The sequence below is a fragment of the Triplophysa dalaica genome, chromosome 8, assembly GCF_015846415.1.
Source record: "Triplophysa dalaica isolate WHDGS20190420 chromosome 8, ASM1584641v1, whole genome shotgun sequence".
In the NCBI taxonomy this organism is placed as follows: Eukaryota; Metazoa; Chordata; class Actinopteri; order Cypriniformes; family Nemacheilidae; genus Triplophysa; species Triplophysa dalaica.
In genome coordinates, this window is record NC_079549.1 from 1,453,549 (window position 1) to 1,475,629 (window position 22,081).

Sequence of the window (22,081 nt, forward strand, 5' to 3'; positions counted from 1 at the left end):
CCTTAAGTATCCGTCGCTGAGTGCTACAGAATCTGGGCGTAACCAGTAAACCACCCGGGAATTTCTCGCCTTTTATGAATACTTACGATTCAGATATTAACTTTTCACGTACTGTTTTCTCCTTGCATCGTAGGTGAGAAGCGTATTTGGACGTAACATTAGTGTATGCACTTCCAAATCTCGCGAGAAATTGTTCACCTCCCGGATATTTCTCGCCTACTGTGTCATGAACACTGACATACAATTCGTTCGCCTGTCGCTATCCGACATCCATGCCACTTCCGGTTAATCTAGTTTTAACTACAGTTGACTCAATCCGTTCAAGTGTTGCTCGATTTGTACTGCGCATGTGCAGAAGGGTCTCACGAAACTAGTCCTGCAGTTAGATATTTGGTGAAGAGTGATGAGTAAATGTGATAGCGGTATAGATTAATTTGCATTTGATGTACAACTTAAATATTATCTCTTAAAAGTAGAACTTCCTGACAGCCCTAGCATCGGAAGGTAAAACGGGTGTCTACGAATTATACCCTCAAAGGTAAACTACTACACATTTATTATATTTCTAATATCTACTAACAGTTTCCTCCGGGTACTCCGGTTTCCTCCCTGGTCCAAAGACATGCATGGTAGGTTGATTGGCATCTCTGGAAAAAATTGTCCGTAGGGTGTGAGTGCGTGAGTGAATGAGTGAGTGTGTGTGCCCTGCGATGGGTTGGCACTCCATCCAGGGTGTATCCTGCCTTGATGCCCGATGACTCCTGAGATAGGCGCAGGCTCCCCGTGACCCGAGGTAGTTCGGATAAAGCGGTAGAAATGAATGGAATGTAATATCTACAAACAATTGTCAATGTTAAAACTGAATTGATGAATCTATTAAATATTTAATGTCAATGAGTTTTTCCCTTTTAATACAAACGTAATAGTTAATGTTAAGCTTCCTATGTGATCAGTACTCCACTAGACACAGTCTCTACTTCCTCCTTTCCATCGACACCCCCGTCTGGTGGTCATGAATGTCTGTCCTATGGGAGATGACTTTGACATTGCTGAATCAGTAGATGACATTGACACCAGAGTCAACGAGATGAAACTTCTCAATGAAACGATTTATATTTCAAAAATAAAGATAAATGAAGTACTGAGCCCTTGTTATGTCACGGTTACACTGTATATTTAGAGGTTTTCTAAAGGTTTATTTAGAGGTTGTACAGTTACTCAATGTTTAAGTGGCAGATAGATCATCCATATGCTTTTTGGGTTCAGAGTGACAGACTTCAGCCCTATTCAAGATCAACTGGTAAGCATTGTCTCTATTTAGCAACCCTTTACATATTTCAATGACAATCATTAATTAATCATGTCAAGCATTCTTTATTTTTAGTTGAAGTGTGTGTTCAATGAAAATCGTCCATCTGTAACACGGGATAACACGGGTAACACGGAGGAGGAATAGAGATGCATGACAAACGTAAATCCAAGTCCAAAAGGGGTTTAATGACAACAGACACGGAAAAAGGAGAACGGGGAAGACACAACCAGGTTTACATTACAATACTCGACCAAGAACTAAGGAACACACAGGGCTTAAATACACGGGGAAACACTCAGGGAAAACAGAATCAGGTGCGGAACTACATCACAATGACGAGGGACAGGTGAAAACAATGAACAAGGCAAAACACATGGGGAACACAGGCTGAAGTGTTACAGTACCCCCCCTCCACACAGGCGCGACCGTGCGCCGAACAACAGATGGGAGGGGGTTGGTTGTCCTGGAGGCTCGTGCGGGATACAAGGGACCGGACACAGGGGACAGGAAGCCTCCACGACGGTGCTACCAGCACCAGAGTTCAATGGGGCCAGGGAGGAGCCGGCAGCTTGGAGGGTGACGGGCGTTCGGGAGGCCTGGAGGGTGACGGCCGCTCGGGAGGGAAAACAATGAACAAGGCAAAACACACAGGGAACACAGGCTGAAGTGTTACACCGTCAGGAGAGCTGATTATGAAGTAGGGCCAAATTTGCCTTGCACGAGGAGACATCTGGAATCTGATTCATGGAATTTAACGTGCGTAAGTTTAGTATCTTACTTTAGTGCACAAAAAACATGTATCGTTAAAAAGCAATGTTAACATGGCAGCTTTCACAAGGATGTAACCATACTTCCTATAATTTCACATCGGAAATGCTTGCCTCAAGATTGTAGAAGAAGTGTTGAAATCTAAGGGAGGGACAGGTGGGAAGAAAATCGGAAGGACCGAAAGACTGCAGTGGTTTGGACAACTAACCTGGAGATATTAAAACGATTAATGATCTTAAATATAAGCATGAATGTATGTCACACAAGCTGTTTTACTTAAAGACCCCTAAAGCCATGCCATCACATATTAGTGACTGACTCAACTGCCATAAACAGGATTCATTCCTGCACACAAAGCCAATCAAAACATTGTTTTTAGACGCATTATTTGTTTTCTTCATGTCACAGACAACGATGGTAGTCCAAACCATTGCAGTCTATCTGTCCTTCCGGTTTCTTCACCTGCCTTCCCACCTCTGAAGTGGAGTGAAATCAGTCGATTGTGATCATATACTAAGCAGTTGTATTCATATATGTGAATATGTGCCTACATACATGCATTAACATATACACACATGAATTCAAATTGTGTCTTTACTTTACCAGGCGCAGCCGTCAGCCATTGTCAGAGACCTCCATTATGGTACTGAGTATAAAGTCACAGAGACTTATTCCGTGGAGAGGTGACAGAGCCTGTATTTTTGCAGATGCATGGGGAAGATCAACAAAATGTCCTCAGAAAGGTCCTGAGGGATCACTTCTCTAAGGCAAAGGATAACTTTTTGTTGGTATTTCAGTATCAAGAAGACATGGAAACATTTAGTTGGCATACTGTATTGATAAACAAGGCCTAAAGGTCAATGCTATTCTCCTCAAAAAGCAATTTAAGTATATGAGTGAGTGAGTAAGTGAGTGAGTGAGTGAGTGAGTGAGTGAGTGAGGGAGGCAGGGATGGAGGGAGGGAGGGCGGTAGTGAACGAGTGACTAAAGAAGAGGAGGAACGAATGTATAAATAAATTAATTGAAAGAATTCTAGAAATTCTGTGTGTTTCCTTAATACAGACTTTGTTTTTTAAATCTTATTTTTTATTTGTTAAAGTATGCTAAAATATGAACAGCATAATTTATAAATAAAACACACACTTTACTGAATGGTGTCTAACAACCGTAAACTATTAAGTTAGATTTTTATTTTACAATGATTTAATTGGGGTAACAATTTGTGCCACATATTAACCATATTTTGCCAAAAAAAAGAATCACTGATAAAAAACTATTGTATTTTAGTTTTTCTATTTATAAAAACATTCTTACTCCCACACGTCACATTTTGTCATATTTTATTTTCAGTGGTAATAAAAAATAAAATAAATAAGTAACATAACATTAATAGAAAAAACTAGTTTGCGCTCTTAGGATAAAGGATAGTGTATCCCTCGTTCAGTACGTTTCTCCAAACCATTACAAATTGTGATTCGTTTGATGTTTTTTGATGTGACGTGCAATGTTCAATAAAGAGTTTATTAAAAAATATTTCCTGTATGGAACGAGTTGTGTCAAAAAACTTTTATTAAAAACTGCCGTAAATTGTTTCGTCTGAAAGTAGACGGAGTTTCGCGCATGCGCGGAGCAAATCGTGTTTCCGGGACGGATCGTGTAGCAACAAGTGACAAGTGATGTTCCCTTATGTCGTTATTTTCCTAAATTTTAAACTATTTTATTTACTTTTTTTTTTCTTTTTTCTAAGACTGCATATATATTTCCTGTTTGTATTAAGAGCTGCTCCTCAGGCCATGTCTTTTCTGTATTATATTATGAAGAAACGGATGTTATGCAGCCATGTTTGTTTGTGAATCTTGATAATTTCAATAAAAAAACAAAAATCCTTTATGATACTTTATAACAAGGAAGTAAGCCGTTTCGAACCACAATGACCAAATACGTGAAGTGATGACGCGCATCCACGTGACACGTGTGCTTTTACTTTCAGTTTTCGGGTGGAGGCCGGTAGTGGAGAAAGAGTCTTAAAAACATATTTTTAAAGAAGAAGTCTTGATACAGCAGGAAGAGTCACTCGAGGTAAGATTAAAATCTTATACTGTAAAGTGTTTAATAACTTTATTCGCTGAACACAGAATGCTAAAAGTAGTTTTTATGTTTAACTTCACTCACTGGGTGTGTCTGATAGTTTGAAGGAAATGAAATTCCACATCTGAATTATAACAAGGACATTTACTGTGACGTTATAAAGTTCACTGTGTGTGTGATTCACGATATCTCCGTGAAACAAATGATATATGCTTCCTAAAGCAAACTTCTGCTATACTTTAAAAAGTTGATGATCTGATTTAGTTCAGGTTGTGAAATGTGAAACACTCGAACAACATTCGATTCCAAAGGAACTGATTATGTGGTTTTTGATAGTTAACGTCAGGTGGTGTGTATGAAAACACGCACTATGACTTCCTTAAACAAATACTCTTGTGTCTGAAATGTAAAAAGAACAGAAACTAAAATCAGGTTTGCACACCACAAGTTAATCACATAGTTTGAGATTCATGCTGGTTTCATTAATATTTGAAAGATAATAATGTATAAATACCTCAAAGGCTCTGTTAGAACACACTTAATTTCACTAGATCATAATGATGTCAAAACGTGTCTTATCAAAGTTTCAAAACTTATAAAATATTATTCCTAGATCTACTCATTTAAATATCACATGTAGAAAATTAATTAATGTACAGTAACAACAAAAACAAACTCAAATTATACCATAAAATGTATTAATTATGTTTTTGGTGTATTTCTTTTCTTTTCATTTCAATAGCCACAATTTCACTACAAATACAATGATAAATCCTCCATTTATTTTTAATATCCCCCATGAGTTTACATGCTTCAACCAAGTACACATAATTCAATTCACACAGTGCTTCATTATTTTCATTTTAAGTCAAAGCCTGTAAAGAACATAAATATTATGTCATATTAAGTTTTTTGGGTTATAAAGGTATATTGTAATATTAAGTTATGATAAAAAAACAAGACAACCTTATTGACATCATTCAGGTGAACAGAGTGAAAAGTAAAGCAGTACATACATATAGGAAAAAGGATTTTTGTAATTTAAATGAGAATAAGTGAAGATGCACAAACTATGACAAACGTTTTACGGATTATGATTTGAGGATGAAATCTGTACCAGATTACCATGGACATCAGGAGAGTTAATGTACCTCCATTTAACAAGCAAATAATAGAGAGATTACATGCTGTTAACACAAAATGTTGCCCTCAGGCATTTTAGGTCTCCACGAAGCAATAATACACATATGGGGTCTGTGGAGTGGTGATTGTACGTGGAACAGAAGGATGGAACAAAGTGAGGACGTGAGGTTTCGTCAGATGCTGTTAGAAGTGCAGGAGTCTCTGCGGGATGATGATCTGAACGATCTGATGTTCCTCTGCTCTGATCATCTCACTTTAAGAGACCTCAGTACGGTGTCTACAGCCACAGATCTCTTCACTCATCTGGAGAACCAACAGAAGCTGTCCCCGGACGATCCGTCTCTGCTTCTGGAGCTGCTCGCCATCATAAAACAGCACAGTCTGATCCGAAAACTGGGTTTAGATGAATGTACGGAAACCAATGGCGCAACATATCGATTTATCTCACCGTACAGGTGAGGGGAACGCTGTTAGACACTATGGAGACTGTTTGTTCACAGGGTGGGGTCAGGTCACACCAATGTTTTATCCGAGGAAGATTCACTTTCAGTATTTTAAAATTGTCGCATGTTCACAAAGTCAACTGTGTGAACCATGTTTTTTTTTGCGTTTCAGACGGATGTTGTTTGATCTGTCACAATCCATCTGTGATGAGGAACTGAAAAAGATCAAATTTATGCTCTTAAGAACGCTGTCGCGCAAAAAACTGAAACAGGACATGGTAGGTGAGCGCCACCTGACAGTATGCGACAGGACCGGGACGTTTGACTAACCCTTCCAAAAATCATGTCTCATAGACGCTGTTGCAGCTGTTTTCAGAGCTGGAGAAGAAAGATCTTCTGGATGAAGATAAGGTGGACAACCTGCAAGAAATTATCAAAAATGTTTTTCCCGCTTTGGAAAAAAGAATTATTCAGTATAAAACGGAGAGTGAGTTCAACTGGTTATGTTTGATCTGTCGATGATTTGATGAGTGAAACTGTCTTATAGGTTTTTCAGTTTCAATGATTATTAGTTCAATTGATTGTTTATCAAGTCTTGTTAACCATAGAATTTTTACATTGTTTTTTGCAGGAGAAAATGACATTGCTCAGGAGACTGAGAATAATGCATCCATGTCCAACATTCCAGTTCAGGTATCAACTGATTTGCTGAATTGTTTAAGATTTGGTAGCTGCCGCTTTTTATTCCCACCGAATGAGACACGTCACACTCATGTGTTTAAACTCATTTGACTCATTCTCTTCTGTGGAACATATATTGAGATGTTGATTAATGTTCGTATTGCCAAACTCCAAGTTTAAGAGCTAGATTTAGAGAATTGTGCAAATGAATAAAACCCCAATCCACACACACAGTGATTAAATGGGTTGGTATTGAATCGTATGGACTGTGGACATTTATACTATTTTTATATGATTTTATATGGTAATTGTTCATTTTTTCAAGTCATTAGTCATACCACGCATTGCACCACTTATCATAAGCAGTTGTTATATTATATCATTTGTGTCTCTTTCTCACAGACATCTCTCACACCATCCCTGTCATCAGGTCAGTTTACTTTGCATACTTTCCAAAACAGAAACAACAAACAAAAGATCACATGACCAAACTTAACTGAAACTGTTGTCTCAGACATGTCAATCTCAAGTGAACTCTGTTCTAAACGGCTCAGAGATTAAGAGCGCATTTCAGTCATCAATTCACCTAGCAAAGGGTAAACTAAGTATGATACTTATTTAAGTTAAATTCTAAAGCACTTTTAACAGTTTTGCATAGTTCCAGAGCAGTTGTACAGACAGCCTCAAAAAAAGAAGTTGTTTACTTGACTTGCTTAACTTTTAATACATTTCATTTTGAAACCCATTTCCACACATTTTAGTAAATCTTAAATTCATTTAATTAATTTTGTTTCATTTCAACTGAACATGTTAAATTTGTGTTGACCCAATTAATGTCAAATTTAATCACAGAGTTTCACTTTTATTAATATCACCATCATTATTTTCATCACGTGTCATGGTGCTATCAGGGAACGTCAGATTGTTCACTGCATGAGCATTTGCACATGTATAGTAAAGCTGCATAGAAGGTAAAAAATTTGCTTGTCCCCAAGTCAAATCTTTACTCTTCACCACTACGGTAACCCCAAGAAATCACAGACAACAGTAAATCTTCCGAATTTAATCATTACAGAACTACTAACATGTGTCCTTATCTTTAAACCTGCACAAAAACTGTTGTGGTGAATCTGCCTTCCATCGCAGAAAGAAATCTCAGAGACAAGGTTCCAGATGCCAAGAGTTTAAACCTCATTTGCTTGAGCATGCAAAGTGAGACACACAGAGTTCATGTGAAGATGTCCAACCAATACACATCTGACTCCATCTTTTATACAGTAACCTCAAGTTGTTATCACAGTTTAAACCAATCATGTTTTGCCTGACATCACCTTCTACCAATCAGGTTTTACATTACATCACCTTTACTTGTTAGTCCATCCTCTTTTGACCTGCGACACCCTTCTGAAGTTTTTAAAAGAAAGCACATATATCCATCTTTAGAATGCAGATGTGTGTCATGTTGTCATTTATTACAATGAGCTTAGTGTTCTTCAAAGGGTAAACATGTACTTCACACAAGATAATATTGAACACAACCAGTGTTTGTGATTTTGCTTGTAACTTGAATCATCTAATGTCTACAAAAGTGTATACTGTGTGTGTGTAATGATAAGCAGATGCCTAATGGTTCTGCTCGGTGCTTTACCTATGAGGCCCATGGGCTTTGACCCATGAGAGAAATATATGAATTCTATAGCGACCTTAAATGTATTCTTTTATATAAGTTTACTCCGTAATATATTTAGAAAAAACACCATAAAACACACAACAATAAAACTTAGTTTTAACATTTAGTATCTAAATCCAGTCATGAAAGCAATGAATGCTGGAAACTCAGACCTCTTCGCGATTTACGTAAAGTTAATGAAAAGGATTCACACTGTCCCAACGCAAATGGATTATGTTATGTCAAAAAAGTCGCTTATATATGTTAGTAGTACATGACATTGCGTTAAACAAGAAACCAAAACAATTGTGTTATATTAAACTATTTAGCTGAAGTAAAACAAACAACCTTTTGAAAGTCATCTTTCGTGCAACACATTTTGTGTTATTGACATGCTATTGTTATAGAATAATAATAATATATGTTGTCGTTGTCTTTGTGAAACTTACTTTTTAAAAGATTGAATACTGTGTTGTCACAGTTGACCAGCATGTTTTAATACTTCTTATTGGTTAGATATTTGCAAAACCCAGTGACAAATATATACGACAAACATGGCAAAAGATAGAAATAAGAAAATACAGATTTTTTTGACCCATTGTTTGGTAAAAAACGTGACAAAACCACTTGTTGAGTTATAAATTAACCTATGTTGGGTTGTTTTAGTCCAAATTGTTGGGTTGCTTCAGCTCACGGTTAAATCAAATATGACTTTTTGGGGGTTTATTCATAACCCTATAATCTTATCAAACCTATTTCCACAGCGAAAAATCACTGCACCTTTACAAAGTATATTAAATGCATATTAAAAATACACACAAATGCTAAATGACTTTATAGAAACATTTGTATGTTCCTGTTGACAGTTGACCTTCAGGATGAGATGGACCTCCTCCGTCTGAATGAAGCTTCTGGGGTCAGTGAAGGTAGGAAATCATTCCATGTCCAGTCACGTCCATTATCGTATTTGCTCTGTGACTAAACACATCTCATCTTAGATCAGAGTCTGCGTTTGGACATCACCTCAGTGACTGAAAGTGAGAGCCTGAATGTGTCTGTGACTGAACATCCTGAGGTATTTCCCTATTTCACTTCAGTTCATGTTGATGATAGACTGAGCACACACATATCTCCAGAAGTTTGTCTGGTGTGTTAGATCCCGCAGTATGAGATGAAGGGTGACAGGAGGGGGATATGTGTCATTTTCAACAACTGTAACTTCAGTGGAAGCAGTCACCGGATGAGAGAAGGAACGGAAATCGACAAAGGTAAGAATAACAAACACACCCGTCGGTCACCATACACATTATAAGTTTGTCATTACATTATATGTAAATACTAAATTGTGTGTGTACAGAGAGTTTGAAAAGCGTATTCCAGTGGCTGGGCTTCGAGGTCCGGATCGAACAGGACTGTGATAGAAGGCGAATGCTGGACGTCTTAAAGGATCTGTCCCGTCACGACCACACGCAGGAGGATTGTGTGGTGTGCTGTGTGCTGAGCCACGGAGACATTGATGCCATAATCACGACGGATGGACAGAGAGTCACCTTCAGGGAGCTGATGGAGCCTCTGTGTCCGCCACAGTGTCCTTCTCTCATCCATAAACCTAAACTGTTCTTCATCCAGGCCTGCAGGGGCACCGAAGAGCAGAGAGCGGTGTGGCCGCAGAAAAACAGAGTTGATGAAATGTTGGCAAGTGACGCGCGGATGCCCAGAGACTCCACAGCTGAGGCCGCTGACTTCTTATTAGCCATGTCCACTGTACCTCACTACGTGTCCTTCAGAGAGAAAGATAAAGGAACCTGGTTCATACAAGCCCTCTGTGACAACATGAAACTACTGGTGCCAAGGTGAGGCGCTCATGACACTTAAGCACTAAATTGAATCTCATGGATGTGTGTGATGATGGGTCTTCTTGTCACACCAGCACCTTGCTAAAGCTTGGTGCACACTCGGCCACGATATGGCCGTCTGAGATAAATTTGGAGATTCCTAATAGATATCTCTAGGACGACATGTTCACCATCAAAATGTTCCCCCCAAATATTGTTAACTGAGTGGGAATTCCATGAAAATGTCAACCTTACTATGAAAAAAAAGTATTTATTAGCGGTAACAGCACAGATTTTAACATTTGGTGGCTCTCTTCAAATTTGAAAATCATTTGCTTTATTTAGTCAGGTAAGAGCCATTTTCAGGATTGTCACATCCATGACGCTACATATTACTCATAAATGGACACATGAAAATGAATAAAGTACTTATGTTCTATAAAGAGGCATCTCTTCTCCATTCATTGGGTATTATTGCTTCAGGATTGTGCATTTTATTTCACAGAAATCCCACAAAGTTTATCCTTTCCCAAAAACCACGTCCTTTTTTTTGTCAAATCCAGAACGCATGTTTATTTCCCTTTTTTTTATATATATATATTTTCATAGACTGATGTTTATCAACAAGGGCTCAGTAAAATCTAAACAGATGGTTCAATATAATCGTAACAAACTCATTCTCGTAACATATTCATACTCATAACGCTGGAATTGTCCAGATGTATTCATGTGAACTAACCGGTCTCTCTGTGTCTGTTCGCGTTCATGTAGCGGTGTGGATCTGCTGACCATTCTGACACGAGTGAACCATGACGTGAGCAGAAAATCGGACTGCACTGGTTCGAGAAAGCAGATGCCACAACCGGAGTTCACGCTCACTAAGAGAGTTGTTTTCCCCATTCCTCAAACCCATCCACCCCAGTGATGAAATAAAGCTTAGCTCTGTGTTCTGTGGTAGGCTTTGTGAGACCAGTTTTATTGCAACTTGTGATGTTGCTGCCATCGTTTACCTCATTTGTTAGTTGCTTTGGATAAAAGCGTCTGCTAAATGACTAAATGTCAATGTGATACCGCTGTCAACTCCTGTCCACACACCAGCAAACTTTATTTTTATCCTACGAGTTGTTTACATGGACGAGCTGTGCAAGTGCTATACATGGATGCTTTACATGTTTAACTAAACCTGCTGTAATAGCTCAAGAATTTTCTATAAGAAAGGAACTTTTTCTAGATTAAAATCAGCCAGCAGGTTGAATGCCTTATGATCAAAAGGTGTAGCACTCAAAGCACTCAGGGATGTTTACTGTGCATGAATGAATATTAGTTTAAAGAATTGTCCTTTGATCAAACTTGACCTCATAACAATCTATGAAGTAAGGCAAAGATTTAATGATGATGAATGTTTAAGAAATAAACTGTATACACTAAACTTGGTAAAGAGCTCTTTGAACTTCCGCAGAATGACAACACAGACATGCTTAAACACCACCTGACCAAAAACTGTTTTTGATTGATGACATGTAATATTATTAACTTTGATGATGACACACACTTCTGACAATGTTTCACAGAATTTATTTCTGTTTTTGGCACACAGATTGGTAAAAGTCCAACATGTCATCATGATGTTTCCATGACTTTAGAAGAGTTCTTCCGACATGGTTCTTAAAGTTTTAAGTTACACACTGCACCAGTAGGCGTAGGGTTAAAAGAATTGAGAAAAAATTGCTAGCTGAATTTTTCACCGCGCCACGTGTAGACACGATGTAAGATGCTTTTAAGCGGTATTGTAGGAGTTCACAATTTGACGTCTTATTGACCGATTTATTGACTTAATGACATTATTAATTAGTCAACGAAAAATTAGTTTTTCTTAACACTCGAACAGTAGTGTATAGTATTTATAGCGTACACTGCAAAAAATGACATTCTTACAAAGTTTTTTTTCCTGTTTTGTAGTACAAATATCTAAACATTCTAAAATCAAGATGTACTTTCTTGACAAGAAAAGTGACCTCAGATATTTAGTTTCTATTTAAGGAGAAAAGTATAAGAATTAAGTAAGTTTATGGTAAAAACATAAGCAAAAAGATCTGCCAGGGGTGAGAAAAATAAACATGAGGTTCTTGATAAAAGGGTCAAACTAAATTCAAGTTTATTTTCTCACACCATTGGCAGATTCTTTGCTCGTTTTTACCATAAACCTACCTAACTTTTTCATAAAACAAGACTACATATCTTAGGTCACTATTTTGTTTTAGATATTTTTACTAAATACAAGGCAAATAAGTCTAGTAAGAATATCATTATTTGCAGTGCAGTTTAGTTAAGCTGTGTGTGAACACGTTTCACATTTTGAACTCCAGGTTGTAATTTTACCTCAAATTTTAAAATGCATAACAGGGACAGTTCTGCTAGGGGGCGATAACTGAATGTTTTTCAATGCCTACATTCATTCATTAAGACAGATGAGAAAACATCAGCCATCATTATCAGATCTCTCTCTTTTGACTGACTAAGAAGAGCCAAAACCTTGATGAGACCAAAACCTAGAAACCTTATCAAGGTCTCAACCTTGATGAAACCTTGATAAGAGCCGAAACCTTGATGAGACCGGGGTCATGGTGACCAGTACATTCTGAAAGTACCGAGACTTCACATAATCTGAGCTGCTGCTTTTCACAGACAGACACCACCTGCTCACTTATTTTCTGCTCTGAAACACCCAAAGAGTGCACTTTGTGTAACTTTCTTTATTCTAAGAATATACTGACACGATGACATAGAAATACAGTGATTAATCCACATATATATTGAATCATTTATGCAGAAGTTTGACTATATAATGTGTTGCATTAAATCATTTGTGCATCCGTGCATGTGTACCTTTGTGTTTATTCAAAGCGTATCGCACATGTATGTAGAGGATTCAATGAGGAACAGTATTATTTAAACACTACTCTCCACCAAATGTGTAAGAATTATCATGAGATTTGATCACAGTTATAAGTAATAATATCTCAACACCCTTTGTATGGGAAACTGTTGTGGCGAATCTGCCTTCCATCGCAGAAAGAAATCTCAGAGACAAGGTTCCAGATGCCAAGAGTTTAAACTTTATTTGCCGGAGCAAGCAAAGTGAGACAATATAACGTGAAACAAATGTATTTCCTCCCCCAGCCTACATAGGGGGTCCTTTGTGTCAACAAGCATTCGGCACCCCAGATAAGAAACTCTTAAAATGACTTTATAATAGTAAACATGTGTATACATTATTCCTCTATATTTTAGCCAAAAGTATTTTCTTCCGTCTCCACCTGCCAAAGTTATATGTCAGGCTCACAATATTAGGATTGAATAGTGGCGAAACTCTTTTGAAGTTCGTAAAAGAAAAGTATGTACATTTCCTTTAGGCAGATATATATCATATTCTCATTTACTAGAAACTTTCTTACTTAATGTAGTTTTTATTACAACAAGCTCATGGTTAAATCCATACTGTGCAAACCAAAAAGATCTCTGTTCAAAGAGAATACTGAACACACCAGTGTTTGTGACTTTGTGCAATAAATTATAGTAATGCACAGACTACTGTTTACTTTTGTGTTGTAAAACATATACTTGAACCATGCAGATGCCTGATGGTGCTGCCTGGTGCTCAACCCATAGCCCATATTATATCAGAAAAATGCATGAGACCTAGAACTAAATGTACTCTTTTATATTAGAAAACCCAATACTATATTAGAAAACCACCATATAATAAATATAACCCAAATTGGGATCAATTTAATCGAGGATGATCAATTATACTTATCTGGATCAAAGTTAATCGTCTTTGTATTCCAACATGGTGTTTTGCATGTGAAAGCTGATTGGACTTTAACTAAGAAAACTTCTAAGAGTTGAATAAAACTAATATGAAAAGATTTGCCAAAACACAACAAACATGAAGTAAATCACAAATGCAGCTCATGGACACCCAACATGATCTACATATCATCTTGGTTAAATGTTAGCACACATCTAATAATTCTAGTAGTTCTACACGCATTCATTCAAACTACATTAATGTTTAAAACACAGATAACAAGAACATCAACACATGGAAAGGTTGTGAGTGTTTAGATTTTCGACTGCATGAATCTATCCCCATCTTTGTCCAGCGATCACACACACGTGTGCGTCTTCTCTTTGTTGTGGGTCTTTTCGTGGGCTCTCATTTTCGTTGACTGACTGAATGTCCTGTCACAGTACGAACACTTGTAAGGTCTCTCTCCGGTGTGAACTCTCTGGTGCTGTTTTAAACGGCTGACCGTGATAAAAGTCTTCCCGCACTCAAAGCACATGTGGTCTCTCACACCGGTGTGAATTTTCTGGTGAATCCGTAAAGTTTGCGGCAGCGAAAAACTCTTTCCACATTCGGAACACGTGTGCGGCTTCTCCTTCGAATGAACTGTCAGGTGTTTCTTGAAGTTTGCCGAATACAAAAAGGTTTTCCCGCACTGCTCGCACGCGAATGGCTTCTCTCCGGTGTGGATCCTCATGTGAAGCTTAAGATTTTTCTTGCTCACGTACGTCTTCTCGCACTGATCACACGTGAACGACTTCTCTCCGGTGTGAACTTTCATGTGATCATTGAGACTTCCTTTGATTGAGAAACATTTTCCGCATTGGTCACATGCGTAGGGCTTCTCTTTAGTATGAACTCTCATGTGAACTATAAGCCTTTGTTTAATTGGAAAGGTCTTTTGACACTGACCGCATTCGAAGGGCTTTTCTCCGGTGTGGAGTCTCATGTGTCTCCTAAGGTAAAGTGAATCCGTGAAACTCTTTCCGCACTGATCGCACGTGTACGGCTTCTCTCCGCTGTGTCTTTTCATGTGTGCCTTAAGGTCTCCTGAATCCATGTAACTTTTCTCGCACTGATCGCACGCGAACGTCTTCACTCCGGTGTGGGTTCTCGTGTGTCTTTCAAGTTTTGACGAAACCATGAAACTCTTTCCACACTGATCACATGCGAACGGCTTCACTCCGGTGTGGATTTTCATGTGAAGCACTAGAGTCTCTTTGCGCGGGAAGCTCTTTTCACACTGATGACACGCGAACGGCTTTTCTCCTGTGTGGACTCTTATGTGATTGTTAAGGCGTGATAAATCCAAGAAACTCTTCCCACATTTGTCACACGTGAACGGCTTCTTTCCGGTGTGGCTCATCATGTGGATTTTAAGGTGTACTGCCTGCGTGAATCTCTTCCAACACAGATCGCACACGTACGGCTTCTCTCCGGTGTGCACTCTCATGTGAAGGTCAAGACTTGGTTTGTTGGAAAAACTTTTTCCACACTGACCGCACATGAACGGCCTCTCTCCCGTGTGAACCCTCATGTGAACCCCCAGACTGACTTTATGCATGAAGCTCTTCCCACACTGGTCGCATCTATGCATCTTCTCTCCGGTGTGGATCATCATGTGTTTAGTAAGATTGGATTTCTGCGTGAAGTTCTTCCCACACTGATCACACGCGAACGGCTTCTCTCCTGTGTGGACCCTCATGTGCATTTCAAGACTCTGTTTATTTTTGATAGTCTTTCCACACTGAGTGCAGGTGACACATTTCTTCACACTTCCTTTCTTTAAAAGGGTCTTTTTAGCCTTTTCGCTGGGCTTGACGTGATGTTCCTCCTCCAGTTCGCTCGGTTCTTTGCCACCCTCGCTCACTTCCATCGTGTCTGAAATGACAGGAAAACAAGTTTCAGATTTAGGTCAAACCGCAGAAGCCCTAGCTTTCCTAATACAAGTGTGAGATTGGTAGAGTCTGGCAGGGGGTGTAGCAGCCATTTTAATAATTGAAGGCAGATTAAATGCACAAGATCAGAACACAATTTATTCCCTTTAAAATCATGGGAATAATCTAAACAATTCTTCTTTACTACATGACTATATATACTGCTATTTCAAACTTACAATGCGCAGCAGTGTTATTTATTTATATATGACATACATCATGTTTACTGCTGTAACGGGTTTACCAGAAAAATAACAGTATGATAAAAATCTGACTTTTATCTTTTTATCGTCTAAAATGACTACAGAAAAAGCCATTTTCACACTGAAAAACATTCGTTTTTATATAACAAGTAAATTAAACTTTATTACCTTTGGTGTTTTGTTCGATGATTCAAATAAATCTCAGAAACAATCTCAAGGCTACACGCCTGTTTTATTCTCGACTATAACGTGGATATTAATTCTGTGGCTTATACAACATATCACTGAACATGGTGCCATCTAGTGGATACTCCCCGAATAACAGGCACAAATAATGGATTTACATTATTTATATCTATATCATACTCTATATCTATATCGTAAAACATTGAAATATGTTAAGAAATGTAACCGTGATTGTGCTTTTAATGCCGAAAGAGCGCACTTCTCCCATTGGGTTCAGTGGGCTTTTAGTGCACGTGTCCCCCTCCCACGTCCCCCGCGGCTGCTGCGCCCTGACCTGGTCCCTGGTACAGAGTCTAGATTTATCGCTTTAAGGGCTTCATTGAATAAGGATGAAATAAACATGAGAAATCTTTGTTGGAGAATGACAAGAAGGGGTATAGTAATGAAATGCAAAGAAAATAGTGTTGTCTCTCTCTCACTCCGTTTAAAGATGATCATGCTTGAAAGAAAAAACAGAACTTAAGGAAAACTTGTGTCAACTTTCGTTTTCTGAATCAAAACGATGAATTGCGCTCATTGCGCGCTGTCCTCCTCCGACAGCCACAAATCACCGCGAGCGCACGCGCGTAAGGAACGGCGCTGCTCATTCACATAGACACGCGCAGAACAAACAGTTTTCACACTTCTTTTCCTGCGATCATATAGCTGCATTTCCCTTTAAATGGCATTATTAACTGGATTCATACCTGTGTCTGCACGGAGGAAAGCTGTTCTCGAATGCATCCGGATGCGTTTATTTCAACCCAAAACTACGGCGCATAAAACACGCGCGCGTTGATGATGCGAAGGCGCAAAACAGCTCCAAACCACAACAGATGGTAAAGTATCCTCGAGACCTCGACTGCTAACGGAACGCTCGGTATCTGCTTGTTTTAGACTTTGCAGGCGGGGCGATGTCGGAGCTCCTTTGATTGGTCACTTTCACCGTTACGCACATCCACTTTTACGAGGGCTGCCAGCTCTGCGGGTGGTTTGGCATTGTAGTCATGAGAAACAAATATGGAAACGAATTACATAATGAAAATGTCCTCTTTGGCTAATTACAATATGAAAAAAGTTTATTCCCTTTATTTTACCAGGAAGAGACTCATTGAGATTAAAAATCATTTTTTCAAGAGTGTCATTACCAAGATAGTACAACCATACACACAGACATAAAATACACTCAAATAATATTACATAAAACAAATGAAAATAGCAATCCTTTAAAGTCAACCGTAATCCATAACACATCAGGGAAAACATCTACAGCCAGATGCTGGTGCCTCAGTTAACATCCTCTTTAAAGCTTCCAATGAGACCAGCTTATTAAATTTCATAGATTTCTGTAACTTGTTCCATGAACTTTAACGCCTTTTTTCCCAATTCAGTTCTAACCTTTGGAAAAGATCCTGGGAACAAAGATTGTAACTCCCGATATGTTTTACACTGATGTAGGTCAGAAGGTAGGATGGAATTAGACCTAAAATAGCCTTGTATATGAAGATATAACAGTGTTGAAGTGTCCGCATTGATAGAGAAGGCCAAAGTATTACGAATGAAGCTTATTTAATCAATTTGTTTAATATTATATTCATAGGTGTAAGTTTTTGGCAATACGCCTCTCTTCTCTGTTCTGTTTAAATAATTTTAGAAATGTATTTTGGTCACAAACTTGTACCACAGAAAAACTATGAACACTTTTAACTTATCCTTATCTTTAAAAAATGCATAATATAAAGGTTGTGTTTTTCTTTTCTTTTTTTGTTTTTTCATTTGTTTATGCCTTGCTACCCTGGTTGTAATGTGAATGTTGTATGTCTCTTTGTTTTAAGCATCCTAATAAAAAAACTAAAATAAACTCTGCAGGTCTTAGGAATGGGTGTGCCTAAAGGTGGAGAGATTTATGTATAAGCCTTTTGACCAAACACATCATAATGTCACTTACACTACCATGCCAAGCCCTCCGAGAGTTATCAAGTAAATATGTTTCCAAACAGTAATATACTCATTAAAAATGAGTGAACTGTACTCAGAACTGTGAAAAAGTTAATTTGTCTTGAAAGTATTGTGTATAATTCTGATCATATTCTGTATACTATTGGGCTTTTTATTCACCCCGGTCATGAAGAAATATTCATAGGAATGTTTGTAACATAGATGTGTAAGTAGATCAGAAATCACATTAACTTAGATGAGTATAAGAATCACGATAAGATTGTTTGAAGAATAGAATCAATATATTTAAGCTTGATAGAATCAACATACGTGTAGTGATGATTTCATAAACTATTTTAATCATTTTCAGCAATACAAAATACAGTGATGGTTTAAAGGCCAGACCCAAATAAATTATAGCACAACTTATTTTTTTTTAAATGAGTCAAGGTTGAGACTCCACCATTAGACAAGAAACCTTGTTGCCTAGAAATAATGGGGGCAGACAAGGACAGTTGGATAATAAAAAATAAGAGATCGCGGGAATTTACCTGAATGGTTTCGAAAGGAAACACCTCTGAGTAGTTTCACTATAACTAGAGGCTGGAAAACACCAAGTTTTCAGATGTTTTCGGAGACTTGGGACATCTCACTTTGTTTGACTTGAACAAATAAAGTAAAATCTTTGACACCTGGACCTTCCTTCCAATTTTTTGAGCTTCAAGATCAACATTTTCCCCATCAAAACCTTTGAGTGTGTTTAACGATTTGAACAATTTCAGTTCGAGCAAGAAGTAACATAACATTAAAAAAATTCTAATGACATCAGAGCAATTCCCAGCATGCTTTGCATTGACAGGATAATGGGAGTAAAAGTGTAAAAGACAGTAGGAGGCTTATAAATGTTTCGCATTCTGTTCTGGTGTTATTTTTAACACCAGAAATAACTTAAAAACTAACGTTAGGGGAACGTTCTGTGTTTGCTGGGGTGATGTCATTCGCATTCTCTCTGTCCTCTCCTTCTTCCAGATGCTATTTTATGGTTCTGCCAAGAACAAACAAGTTTAATTCCTACAGACTTGATGTGAGATCGACCAACAAAACCTAAAACATTTAAACAGTGCTTGATCAAATTATATTTCTTCATTTCGATCAGTAAGATAAGAACAATCTCAAAAAGCTTCGAGGCTGCCAAGAACTCCAACGACGGGTGTCTGGACGATCAAAATGGCTCCTTTTCGAGGGGTGCGTGTGGAAACTCTTATCAACTGACAAACTGTAAAACATAAGATATAAATATTACAGATATAATCAGGGCCGGCCCTACCATTTTGGGGGCCCTTAACTGATTAAAAAATGAGGCCTGACATGTTCTAATCTACACAATGACCTTTCACAGCTTTCCTGTAGGTCAGTGGTTGGAGCATGGTTCTAGCAACGCTGAGATCATGGGTTCGAGTCCAGGGATTGCACACTTACGCTTTTCTTGATCCTTTCTTTTCTCATCTTATTTCCTCTTCTTCCTCTTCTCTGCACCAGACTGATACTGCCGCCTTTTTATATTTAATCTTAGCACAGTTTAAAGCTAACGCACATGATGATTGACACCGACACAACGAGCAAGTAAATTAAATTTTAATAATACAAATCGAGCAGGTATATTTCTTTCTGAAAACCTTAGTGCAGGGCTATTCAAATCTTACCCTAAAGGGCCGGAGCACTGCAGAGTTTAGATCCAACCCTGATCAAACTTGCACACCTGTGATTTTCTAGCGATACTGAACAGCTTGATTAGCTTGCTCAGGTGTGTTTGATCAGGGCTGGAGCAAAACTCTGCAGTGCTCCGGCCCTCCAGGGTAAGATTTGAGGAGCCCTGCCTTAGTGTATGCTCTTATGTTAGAAAGTCAAATCTTTAGCGCCACCACGTGGATTTGTTCGTGTAACAGCAGTGGGAAGGGGGCACGAAATGTATAGCAGATCTAACTAACTGGACGCCCACCCCCCAGTCCCCGTTTATTAGTGGACACATTTGTCCATTATAAGATTACAATAACATATCACAACACGTTATTCTTTTTTAAATGAATGTAAAAGCATTCAAATCACTTTTTTGTTTGTTTTTAATTCTATTTCTAAAACCTAAAATTCACTTAAGATATTAAAATATTGAATCAGTTGTGTTATATATGAGAAGTCTAAAACATTCTGTGAAGGATTCTTTCTTTGAAACAGTGTTTTCAGCTTATTTGCACCGACTGTTGATCAAATAGAAGTGCAAGACCATCACATTTAAATCAGACACGAGATCTTGTCACACTAGTAGATAGGCTGTATGAATAACAGGGCATTTTACAGCAAGTCTGGAGACATCAGTATAACAAATGAGGTGACAACATAAAATAAAGTCTTTTCAGCAGTTCTTTTTATATACAAGACTCAGACCATCAATACACATTCAAGCCATTCAGGATCATCAGCAGATCATCTCAGAGTGTTTGCTGTTAGAAACTTGTGTTTCTATCATTTCAAAATGTATGTAGTTGTGGCCAAAAGGGAACTACACAACAGGCATACACATTATTTTATCTTCAATAATATGTTTAAAGATTGTAAATGAACGTTTAGCAATACTGGACATCACCTTCGCCCTTTAATCTCATTGTGTAGAACGCTTTCATTTCCACATCAAGCCTGACCGTCAGACAACACCAGGCGTCCATTGGAGGTACAACAGGGCTTACAGTAAATGCAATTGTTTGTAAATCTACAAAATGATTTGCCTTCAAAATGTCCATCCTATAAATGTTCTGCATTTGTACTGCAAGATTATTTAACAGCCGTGCCATTTTTGCCTCTAGTTTTCAATGGCAGCTCCTAAAAACTACATTATTCATTTCAAGGTTTTTTCTGTTTATACTTGTGTGACCAAATCTGATCGTTGGGTGTGAGTGATGATAAGACTGTGACTCAGTAATGCAAGGTTATTTTAGTTTAATAAAATAAAACGTTTGAAAACAAAATTGTTCTTTGAAATCAAATCACATATTGCCCTTAAATTGAAAAAGCACTAAAATTATATTAATGAACAAAATCTAAAATAAATTAAAACAAAACTAAAATCATTTTTAGTCTAGAATATTTACAAAAATTATAAAATGACAAAAGTATATACCAAAATAACTAAAATTTTAACTAAAATTAACATCAAAACTCAAATTCTAAAAATAAAAAGCTTTATTTAAAATATTGATACTAAAATCAAATATGCTAACTACGCGGTAATGTTATTAATTTCTTTAATCATTGTTTTTATCATGTTTTCTCCTGAAAGGACTGCCATAAAGGCCCCAAGTTGTGGGACGGATGTGGGATGTGGCTCTGTGTAAAATGATGGATTACAAGTCGTTCTCTCCTCTCCTTTGTTAAGCAGCTCTCAGAATAAAGGCATCAGCACAATTTTCACATGTGTAGCTCTTTCACACTTTAATGCAGAGACATCTGTAAATTCACACAAATGATAAGCATGTTTGTGACATTACAGAATGACAAGTAAAGGAGCGTTAAAGTAGCATTTTACCTTAGGCAACAAATGTGTTTTTCATTATGCGTTGAGATTAGTTTTAGCATTTAGTTCAGGCAAAAAAAGTTTAAAAGCTACTTTTACATAGGTCACAATTACATTATCACACCATAAAATGCAAAAAAAAAATGTAAACGAATGTTTTTCATTTTTGGGTGTTGCTTTGTCGATGATTTGTCCTTTTTTCCTCTCAATCTACATGAATAAATCCATGTCTTTGCGCGTCTGCAGCACCCAGTCCACATTTACTGCTTAATAGCCACATGTTTGAACTAAAATAGAAGAACAATAAACTGAAATGTGGCCCATCCTGCATCAGAAGTAGACTTTGAAGTTGATCTTACGCAAGCATAATGTACGCGTCCAGTTAACGCTACGCGCTGTTCTCCTCGTCAGGTGCGCACGGCCG

At 37.8% G+C, this 22,081-nt stretch overlaps 2 protein-coding genes across 4 annotated transcripts; one reads left to right on the forward strand and one right to left on the reverse strand.

Annotated features, from left to right (window-relative positions):
- The first annotated feature begins 3,937 nt into the window (after window positions 1–3,937).
- On the forward strand, window positions 3,938–11,362 carry casp10 (caspase 10, apoptosis-related cysteine peptidase). Of its 2 annotated transcripts, none has more exons than XM_056755884.1 (11): window positions 3,938–4,159; window positions 5,391–5,766; window positions 5,927–6,032; window positions 6,109–6,241; window positions 6,386–6,447; window positions 6,838–6,865; window positions 8,971–9,030; window positions 9,103–9,179; window positions 9,261–9,372; window positions 9,462–9,957; window positions 10,711–11,362. In XM_056755884.1, the coding sequence occupies exons 2-11, from the start codon at window positions 5,456–5,458 to the stop codon at window positions 10,862–10,864; spliced, it is 1,539 nt and encodes a 512-aa protein (XP_056611862.1). In that variant the 5' UTR covers window positions 3,938–4,159; window positions 5,391–5,455; the 3' UTR covers window positions 10,865–11,362. The 2 variants fall into 2 exon arrangements, with proteins under 2 accessions (XP_056611862.1, XP_056611861.1); XM_056755883.1 differs by having other exon boundaries at window positions 3,939–4,159; window positions 5,382–5,766.
- A 1,670-nt stretch (window positions 11,363–13,032) lies between these two features.
- On the reverse strand, window positions 13,033–17,011 carry LOC130427583 (gastrula zinc finger protein XlCGF57.1-like). 2 transcript variants are annotated; one of them, XM_056755126.1, is made up of 2 exons: window positions 16,862–17,011; window positions 13,033–15,670 (listed from the first exon to the last, which is right to left on the reverse strand). In XM_056755126.1, exons 1-2 carry the CDS (start codon window positions 16,896–16,898, stop codon window positions 14,109–14,111), a joined length of 1,599 nt encoding a protein of 532 aa, XP_056611104.1. In that variant the 5' UTR covers window positions 16,899–17,011; the 3' UTR covers window positions 13,033–14,108. The 2 variants fall into 2 exon arrangements, with proteins under 2 accessions (XP_056611104.1, XP_056611105.1); XM_056755127.1 differs by lacking the exon at window positions 16,862–17,011 and adding an exon at window positions 16,098–16,189.
- Between the last annotated feature and the right edge of the window lie 5,070 nt (window positions 17,012–22,081).

Coding starts and splice junctions, on each gene's coding strand:
- casp10 (XM_056755884.1), top strand. CDS start 5,456: ATGGAACAAAGTGAGGACGTGAGGTTTCGTCAGATGCTGTTAGAAGTG. Junction 5,767..5,926: donor CGATTTATCTCACCGTACAG/GTGAGGGGAACG, acceptor TTTGCGTTTCAG/ACGGATGTTGTTTGATCTGT. Junction 6,033..6,108: donor AAAAACTGAAACAGGACATG/GTAGGTGAGCGC, acceptor CATGTCTCATAG/ACGCTGTTGCAGCTGTTTTC.
- LOC130427583 (XM_056755126.1), bottom strand. CDS start 16,898: ATGCATTCGAGAACAGCTTTCCTCCGTGCAGACACAG. Junction 15,671..16,861: donor TTTCCTCCGTGCAGACACAG/GTATGAATCCAG, acceptor CTGTCATTTCAG/ACACGATGGAAGTGAGCGAG.